Source organism: Saprolegnia parasitica (genome assembly GCF_000151545.1).
Source record: "Saprolegnia parasitica CBS 223.65 unplaced genomic scaffold supercont2.241, whole genome shotgun sequence".
In the NCBI taxonomy this organism is placed as follows: Eukaryota; Oomycota; class Saprolegniomycetes; order Saprolegniales; family Saprolegniaceae; genus Saprolegnia; species Saprolegnia parasitica.
Genome location: NW_012156635.1, coordinates 41,572 through 50,997, shown reverse-complemented (window position 1 = coordinate 50,997; position 9,426 = coordinate 41,572). Strand labels below are relative to the sequence as shown.

At 57.5% G+C, this 9,426-nt stretch overlaps 4 protein-coding genes across 4 annotated transcripts; 1 reads left to right on the top strand and 3 right to left on the bottom strand.

Annotated features, from left to right (window-relative positions):
* Positions 1-12: 12 nt before the first annotated feature.
* On the bottom strand, positions 13-272 carry SPRG_15319 (hypothetical protein; the record flags this gene model as incomplete). Its single annotated transcript, XM_012355419.1, has 1 exon — positions 13-272. A coding segment is annotated over one exon (260 nt), but the record flags the coding sequence as incomplete, so codon positions are not given.
* Positions 273-1,373: 1,101 nt separating this feature from the next.
* On the bottom strand, positions 1,374-2,463 carry SPRG_15318 (hypothetical protein). Its single transcript, XM_012355418.1, has 4 exons — positions 2,117-2,463; positions 1,718-2,071; positions 1,553-1,660; positions 1,374-1,509 (listed from the first exon to the last, which is right to left on the bottom strand). The coding sequence occupies exons 1-4, from the start codon at positions 2,438-2,440 to the stop codon at positions 1,381-1,383; spliced, it is 915 nt and encodes a 304-aa protein (XP_012210808.1). The 5' UTR covers positions 2,441-2,463; the 3' UTR covers positions 1,374-1,380.
* Positions 2,464-3,766: 1,303 nt separating this feature from the next.
* Positions 3,767-5,371, top strand: SPRG_15317 (hypothetical protein; the record flags this gene model as incomplete). The annotated part of the gene is made up of 1 exon (XM_012355417.1): positions 3,767-5,371. One exon carries the CDS (start codon positions 3,767-3,769, stop codon positions 5,369-5,371), a length of 1,605 nt encoding a protein of 534 aa, XP_012210807.1.
* A 227-nt stretch (positions 5,372-5,598) lies between these two features.
* Positions 5,599-7,014, bottom strand: SPRG_15316 (hypothetical protein; the record flags this gene model as incomplete). Its single annotated transcript, XM_012355416.1, has 1 exon — positions 5,599-7,014. The coding sequence occupies exon 1, from the start codon at positions 6,973-6,975 to the stop codon at positions 5,599-5,601; it is 1,377 nt and encodes a 458-aa protein (XP_012210806.1). The 5' UTR covers positions 6,976-7,014.
* Positions 7,015-9,426: the final 2,412 nt, after the last annotated feature.

Genomic DNA, 9,426 nt, shown 5'->3' with positions numbered 1-9,426 from the left:
TTGTCGAGGAACGCCCATGGCCACGTGCTCCGGTTCGCAGCGCCACGGTCGTCGCTGGTGCTCGTGAGGTTGCTCAGTGGCCGCCGCGTGGCCGTGCGCACCGTCACGTGGCGCGCGGCAGATGTCGGCGTCGGCTCGCAGCGGCGAAGCGGGTGCGCCATCGAGTTGACGGCCGCGTCTTGCGTCACGCCGCCTGTCTTGCGTGCCTTGCCTGTCTTCCAGAGGCTACGCGCCCACCCGAGAAGGTGCTTGTCCTCGCTGCGCTGGCTCATGGGTAGTACTACACTGGAGCAGTAGCAGCAGAGGAAGGTGCTGTCGTCGGTGCAGTCACGTTGGTCAACGGCCAATGTCGTACAGTGTACCCGTTGACTGCAGTCGCGAAATGAGCGAGCGCTTTTTTGCATCCTTCAATGCACCCATGCCGAATTGGACGTCGAAAACCGGTTTCTATGCCCCAAAAATCCGAATTTCGACTTCAAATTCGGATATCAGCCCGAACCGAACCAAGAGCAAAGTCGGACAGGCGCTCGCAAGTACTGTTTGGTGCGCGGGGCTGTGAAGGCGCTAACGTTGTACCGTGGGCGACGTCGCCTCGTAGCACCGAACGGTTGGTGCGGAGCTCCTTGCCTGCACTGTATTGAGTAGCAACGCATAAGTCCCGCTGTCGCTTCTGTGCGGCGTGCGGTAAAAGGCTCGTGTAACAACCGATGCCGCATGCGAAGGCCGCCGAAGCGTGCGTTGGATGATTCCAAGAGCGCCGTCGCCGCCACAATGCACTGTACCGCCACTCGTACCTTGCCACGCGTTCGCTGTGCGCCACATCTGACAACCGCTTTGGCGCAAGTGGTTGTGCACAATATCTGGGTAGTATAGATAAGCAAATTCCAGACAGGCATGGTTTGTTGATGGCAATTGCACAGCAACCATCGTCGTCTTGCAAGGGCTTTATCCTTGCTTCTTGGTACTCACGTGCAAGTCCTACGCAGGCACGGTACAGTGCAGTGCCATATAGTACTCGACGCTCGGAAAGGCGGCGGATTGTGTCCGTGCAAGGGCTCTTGATTCAACGTCCGCTCCACCTCGATTCCAATGTCGCCGAGGGCCAGCCTCGTCAACGTCTCACCTAGGTGTATGCATACTAGTACGAGAATTTGCCCCTATATGAAAGACGAGGGCAACCGCATCGTCACATGGCAAAGGGCGATTTCCGCACGCTGTGCGGTATGCAATGCAACGACGCGGCCGACCCGATTAGTGGGTTGCACTCATTCTCATTCACAGAAAATACAGGTAGCAGAGCTCGGACACGTATATATAATACGTTTATGCTTACGAGAGACCGCAACGACCGATCGCACGAACGATGCTGCGAGGCAGATCTTATTCCTTGGCGTCGGCGGCGATGGAAAGCGACGTAAACATGGGCGCGTGCGGGTTGCGTATCCACGGCGGGCGCACGACAAAGTAGAGGCCGTTGTCGCCGGGCTTGACGTTCCAGTCCTCAACGACCTACTTGCTTTCTTTGCACAGTCGTGAGCGCTTCGTTTCGTACCTTGTGCAGCTGGAACTTGGCCATGAGGCGGTGGGTATTCGCAAAGGTGTTCATGTACGCCGTGAGCGCATGCTCGAGGCCACTGACCGTGTCCAGATCAAACTGGATCTACGACAATATGTGCCTCGTTGTCCTATAAGTGGGGAGCAATGAAAAGTGGTGTACCGCGATGTTGCCGTCGTCGGTCGGCGCCACGACGACCGTGCAGTCCTCCCAGTCGTTGGCAATCGCTTCGTGGAGCTCCTTGATGATGTCGGGCAGCAGCTTCTTGGTCGGCGTGTCACCAATCGGCTTGGCCGCGCCGCTCGGTACAAAGTCGTGGTACAAGATCTTCTTCTTCTCAATCCAGCGCTCGCGCACCGCGATGTCGTGGGCGTCGTCGTAGTAGACGTCCATGTGCGGATACACAAAATTCTTGTCTTCAAAACCATCTTCGTGCTTGAGCTTCTTGGCGTTGCTGCTGCACACAAAGTCCTTGCCGCCAATCTGGAATCGCTTGGCCTCCGACTCGAGGCGTTCCTAGACGTTCCCGTCATGATGCGAAATGAAAGTGTTGTCGTCTACGGCGCGGTGGAGTTCGTCGCTTAGGTTGAAGCGCGATGGCGTGTACTCAAACTGGTTGAAGAGGCCGTTTTTCGTCACGATCTTGGGCGGAGCCTTGAGCGCGACGGCCGTGTGGCGGTTCTCGTCCATGGCCTCTTGCCGCGCCATGTTGACGCTGTTGGGGCCGAGCCGGGCTGGCATTTTGAGCAGCGAGTGGTAGTTGCCCGTCGAGAAGGCGCTCTTGATGTGCTCGGCCTCGGCGTTGGCATACTCGGGCAATATCGACGAGAAGTTGGGGAGCATGTAGTGGGGCACGCTGCCCTCCTCGTCGCTCGTTTGGTTCATTGCAAGAATTGTGTCAACCGGTTAAATGGCGCCGGTGCATATGTAAAAATAGCCGCCAATTCTCGTGTCAACCAATGAGGTGGGAAATTGCGTACACGGTGTGTAAAATTGAAAAACCACAGGGAAAAGCACACCGATAAGATCTGGTTTGGGAACGAGACCATCTGACGCTCGAGGCAGAACCATCATCATGCACAACCAGCGTGCTTTGGCATGCTTCATTCGGATTCCAATGAATGCACTGCACGAGCCACAACGTGCCACGTCACGGGTCGCCAGCGATCAGTGCACCTCAGTGCAACCTCTGGTGCATCGTGCGTGCAAGGTCAGCTTGCGTCGCCATCGCATGAGTGCCCATGGCATTGTTGCGATGGAAGACGATGCGGACACCACGTATGCTGAACGCTCGAGTACCAACTATTATACAATCTCCTTTTTGCCATGAAAAGTGCAAACTGCCGTTCTTTGGTGCGCTAGCGCCGCCACATGATCGCCGAGAGGTAGCTGCTAGCATTTACTGTTGGCAAGCCGCCCTCGGCATTCCGTGTGGTTCGTGGAATCATTCTCTGCAAACCAAACCAGATCGCTCTCGCAACCATACGAGTACTGAGTTGTCCGAGTATGCGGGACGCTGGTGTACAAGGCATGTTGCTGCCGGCACGCCAGAGAGGAGTGGGATATATGTCATCACGTTGAGCCATCACTACGAGTACGAGCTGGCTATTGTTTCTCGCCTACGAGGCTTGATAGGAAGAAGGTGCTGGCGAAGCTGCCAACAGTCCAAGACACGGATGACAACATGCAGCGTCCGCATCCGCACCAAAATGCCACCGCTGGTGACGTCGAGGAAGAAGAACCTCCTAGACATCCGATATGGTTGATAGCGCGCATTTCTTGCGCGTGGAAACGCCGAAGTAGTAGTACCGGTACCACAAGTGTATAATGCAGTGTCGTCAGCTAGTATGTTACTGCATCGCCTTTTCTCGTAATGGAGCTCTTGCGTCACCCTTCTTTGAGTCGCACTTGCATCAAAAGGTAGGTTCTACAGGCGGATACACGTGTACGCTTTGATGTGGCACGATTGAAACGCGCGCTCTCGTGCTGCCACGTGCTCCGTGCCACAAGATATGGACGATTTGCATCGTTTCGTATGGATTCCACTCAAAACATATGTTTGCACTTGACTCACTGGCTACAAAATTGTATATCTTACTCATTGCGTAGATTCGCGGCTCTCTGACTGCAATACGTATGGAATCTAGGTCATGCGCTCAGACAAGTGTCCACACCATCGCTGTCGCAGTCTCTCATTTGGCGCAAGCTGTGATGGAGCATACTGGCGTCAAGTCGCCGAGCCACGATGGCACGGTCGAGATGGACGACCCCAACGTCATTGGCCACGACGTGCGCGCGCTGCAGGACTCACATTACGCCCGTACCAACGACGAGACCAGGTCGCGGTACCTCCACTGGTTCCTCGGTGCACCGGGAACCTTACTCGGCACACTCATCGCGCTCTGCGTCGTCTTTGGTGTCGTGGGAGCCGCCGGCGACAGCACCGATTTTGGCGTCGTCTACCTCAACCACGCCAAGTACACGTACGCTATCGGGCGTCTCTTTCTCCGCGCGCTGACGTGCATCGTCGTGCCCAAGGTCGTCCTTGACGTGGCGCTCTCATGTGCCGACGTTGTCCGCGCACGGAGCATATTTCAATTTCGCCGGCGCATCGTCGGTCTTGCGCTCCTGACGACGCTGCTCGCATCAGCGCAGGCGCTCGCATGGGGTCTTCTTCTCGGTCCTAAGTTTCGCGGCACACCATACACGTTCCACCCTGCGGCACTGGGCCTTCTGTGCCCGCGTCTCGAGAGCAACAACACGACGACGACGACGTTGCCAAGCGTTGTGGTGGTCGAGAACGGGACGCTGGCGTGCACGACCCATGACAAACTCGCATCGTTTGGCATGGCCGACGACGTGTTCGAGCTCCGAAACACCGTCAAGCGCTGGACAACGTACGCGAGTGCCGGCGACGAGATCCAGAGCATGGTCCGTCGACTCGTGCCCCGCAACGTGACGCTGGCGCTGCTACACGGCGACGTTGCGGGGGCTGTCGTCTTTGCGATCGTGCTGGGGATTGCGCTCGGCGTGTACGACGATGACGACGGCGATGCTGGCAGTGAAACCCGCATCGTCAAGGTGCTTCGTGAGCTCAACGCGATCTTTGAGATTATGATGTCGTACGTGGTGACGACGACGCCGGTTGCGCTCATCCCGCTGATTGTCGGGCCGCTTCTCTCGGGCACGCACGGCTACGAGGACTTTGCGCGTCTCGGGTATTTCGTGCTGGCCTACCTGGCTGCGACCGCGACCCATGGCCTCGTCGTGCTCCCTACCGTGCTCGTGCTCGCGTCATACACACACCCGCTGCGATGGTTTCAGCACGTGCGCCAGGCACTGCTGTACGGCCTCGCCTGCAGCTCGTCGCGCCAATCGCTTCCGTTGACGATGCGCGCGCTCGACAAGCACGTGCGCACGCCAGAGGCAGCGCGCTTTGGCGTCGGCGTCGGCACAACGCTCAACCGAAACGGCGCCTCCATGTACATCACGCTCTCGCTCGTGTGGCTCTTTTACAATGCAGGTCTTGACGATCGGTTGACGCCTGTCAAGACGTGTCTGATTCTTCTCTGCGGCGTGCTCGGGTCTGTCGCTGCGGCGCCCGTTCGCTCGGGCGGCATCGCCATCGTCGTGAGTTTCTGGGCCATGCTCTCGGGGATTCCAACGCCGTATGCGTACAGCGTCCTCCTTGTCGCCGAGTGCATCATGGACCCGCTGGCGACGATGATCAACATGGCCGGCAACCTCGTCGTTGCCCACATCGTGGGCAACGGAAACACCGACCTCCTGTCCCGGCAAGGGCGCACGAGTGCATAGACAATTGTATACATTGTACATTGACATCATGACCTTGTGTGCGTCGTGCAAAGCGTTAGCACTCTTCTGCGGTATGGTACTGACACCGTCGTGTCATTGCGACTTGTGGCATGCGCCATGGTGAGCAGGATCTCATCATACAAGTGGTGACACTCTCTTCTTGAAAAGCAATACATGTACATCATCAAACGATATGAATGACGACAATATTGTCGTTCCTATCCAAATTACCGGTCGTCAAGACCAAACGCGTGCACGTTGACGCGTGGCGTCGCCGGGAAGCTCGCCATCACAAGCTCCATAAAACCCAGGGGACCGCACACGGCAACGATGGCGCGACTCGGATCCACGGCGCGAAAGTCGAATGCCGTCGGGCGGTCGTTGCTAAAGTGCGTCACGATGCGCAGCGGTGACGCCAGCGCGTCCAGCTCGTCCTTGAACGGGGTCCCCGCCGTTGTATAGACAAACAGGTGAATGGTCTTGTAGCGCAGGTCGTCGATGGCACTTTGCAGCAGCGACAGCATCGTTGAAAAGCCCGAGCCACCCGCGACCAAGACAAGCTCTGCGTGTGTCTCGGGCATCAAAGTGATGCAGCTTGGAACGGGCAACAGGACGTCGACGGAGCTGCCGATCGCGCAGTCGTGGAGCAACGTACTTACTTTGCCATTCGGTACTTTTTTGACCAGCAACCCGATACGATGTGGGCACTGCATGTCCTTGGCGACAAGCCCAAGAGGTACAGGCGTATACGACCGGGTGGCGCCGGCGATGCGCAGGGCAGCGTGGTGACCGGGCGTAGCATGGGCGAGGACATGGTGCGTGGGCGACTCGAGAATAAGCAGCGCCATGTCGGGCGAGACAAGCTTCCTTGATACGACGGTGCACGGCTCGAAGGACGTGCGTGAGCGCGACGCAAACGACGCCGACGTCGTTGCATACGCTTCGATGGCCATGTAAGCAAGGGCCCACACCGCCCACGAGACGATACCAAGGCGCAATCGTGTGTCGTCCTCGGTCTGCGTCGAGAAGAAGCTTTGTAGAAGGATGAGCCCCGGGCGCATCGCGATGATCGCACCCGCAATACCATAGGCGCGCAGCATGTAGTAGCGGTGCAGCTCGACTTGGCCGCGCTGAATGGCGCGGACGCCTTGGTACAGCGAGTGAACCCACACGAGAGAAAAGACGACAGACGAGAGGAGGATGCCAAGGCCCCCCTCAAGCGACGGACCAGCGACAAAGAACATGGCCCAGACCGCGATAAACGAGACGCCACACGCACCAATGGCCACGTACCCGACGCTGCGGTGTCGGGCAAAGCTGGCGGTGCGAAACCCCGGAAACAGTTGCAGCGTCGACGCAATGAGCCAGAGCGACCCCGACGCCACATGAACATACGCCAAGCCTCGCACGGTCATGTCCTTGTAGATGCGGACGGCCCCCATCGGCGAAATGACAAAGTACAAGACCACGTAGGCTGCGAGGAAGACGACAATAAGACCCGCTGTTGCGTAGCGGAGGTACTTGAACCCGCGTGCGCGACGCGTCGCCGCTGCGAGCAACGGTGATGTTTCGGAGCCGGCGTCGGAGAAGACAGTGGTCGTCATGGGTAGTGAAATTGGTCAATGGTCGTCGACGGCCAAGGCCTGAAACGGGAAACGGTGGCATGATGTCCGTAGTCATCATTTCTGCGTGAAAAAGAAAAACCCATTCAAATGCACACTATTTGAACGAAATGGCGCGCTGGCCAGACTCATTCTTCTAGTATAGATTGCTCAAACGTAAGATAGTGTTGATTACAATGTGACACTATTTGACGCATATTTGCGAGGGTTGTGCTGGCTTCGATGGACGACGGAACCTACACTCCAATTTTGATGAGAGTACCTGCATTCTCCCATCGCACTGCGGTATCAAAGACGAGGATGGGAGCTACGAGGGCGCTCTGCAGGCGTCAAAAAGCAACAGCAGACGTCGGATCCTTTGACTTCGAGGTCTTGCCTCTATTCCATGTGTTACATCCTAAAAGTTTTGCAAAAGTCAGGCGATGGAGGGTCAAATCCCAGCAGCCAATGGAGGAAAGCAAATGCGATAGCCAAGAATGACTTGCTAGTATTCAACGAGACACAGATGTGTACACACTACTACACAACGTCCAGAGGAGCCGTGACCTAACCCTCCTGCGGGTTGGCCGTCGAGCGAAGGCTCGTCTTGGTGAGGTACGGCGCGATAAAGTCCTTGCCGGACGAGAGGCGCGCGTAGACACCGGGCTTGTTGGCCAACGCGCAGCCCTCGCCCCAGCTGACGACGCCGATCTGGACTTCCTTGCCGTTCTTGACGGCCGTGAGCGGGCCACCCGAGTCGCCCTGGCACGAGTCCTTGCCCTTGACGCCGCCCGCGCAGATCATGGACTCGTGGATGCCGTTGAGGTTCTTGGCGCACTGGTCGTTGGCCCAGACCTTGACGCCGACCTCGAGCAGCACCTTGGACTGCGAGCCGCCGGAGCTCGTCGTGCCCCAGCCGCGGACCTTGGCGACGACGCCCGGCGCGTTGGACGCGTCGTCGTCAAAGCTGAGCGTCACGGGCGTCTCCTTGCTCGCGCGCTCGAGCTCGAGGATGCCAAAGTCGTAGTGCATGTCGGCATTGGTCCACTTGGGGTGCGCGATGGCCTTGACGACGCGGATGCGCTCGCCGTCGGCACCACCCGACGTGTAGTGGGTGCCCACGGCCGCATAGTCGATCTTGAACCCCTTCACGCAGTGCGCCGCCGTCAACACGTACTTGGGCGCGATGAGCGTGCCGCCGCAGCGGCTGGCGGACGTGGCCGACCCGCCGCGGAGACCGGTGATGTACTTGAACTGGCCGACGGGGACTTCGGTGCCGCCGACAATCTCGGGACTGCCGCCTTCGGGGACGATGTCGGCGACGGCGGCCGCGGCGCAGAGCGCGAGGAGCATCGATTGGAGCTTCATGTCGGTGGTCGGTGGAGAAACGAGGAGTGAGACGACGGGTGCGATCGGGAGGTTTTGCCAAATCAGACTTTCGAAATGAGACGGTAGGGTGGCGTCCAGGATTGCAAAGATAGCAGCTTTGGTAGCACGTGCGCGTGGGGCTGTATATCGATATCTATCATCTGAAATTGAAGCTACTCATCGCGAATCTAGGATGGAGCTAGAGATCTTACATCCTACTCAGACACTCACCGGAAAACAGCGTTCGAGGCGACCTAGACTTGTGGTACTTACAGCAAGCAAGCATCGGTCACGGCATCATCAGGACAGAAAGGGACACCTTGTGTGCCAGATTTCGATCCCAGCATTTTTGAACCTGACTCGGCTCAGATGGCCGAGCTGTGCTGCATTGCATCTGACGTGCCAAGAGGCTTTGGGTAGTCGTTGCTGAGACTCCGTATGACCATTGTGTGATGCATACTGCCTGACTTCCGCGTTAATGACGAGGAGTCCCTGTAGCCACGTCGAATCCAGCAGTGTGCGCAAATGACCGAAGGGTGTATGGGAGCCTCTCAAAGTCGTGGCGGTGCTTTGGACATCCATCTACGAGCCATAACAACCTCACTACTCTAGTTATGAGATCACTCTGTACAGTGTGAGCTAACAGTGAGTTTGTAGCCCATGCCAGGCGACAGAAACGGTGCTCCAGGCTCTACTGCAATACAAGTAGTCGGCGAGTATACATGGTCTAGGTTACGGCGTAATAGCCTACAGTAGCTGATTACATCTGAGTTCGACTCAGATGGGAATACTCCGGCACGACTACAATGCACCGGTACGCAGCAGCTTATTATACCCATTCATGCCGCCACGTAGCTTGCCTCCTTTGCCACCAGAGTGCTCGAAGGTGCTTGCAGACTGGCGCCGCGTATGTGAAAGCCGAATATTGTCAAGGTAGCGAGCTCCCGGCACACATGGAGGAAATCGTCTTTCGTCATAGAGTCTCATCGAAGACCAGCGGCGCGTCGTTCGCATTATCCAGTGGTAGACCACATTGGCACGGAAAAGCCCGCAAGAAATCGAGCGCCGCGATCTCTTGCAGGCTCT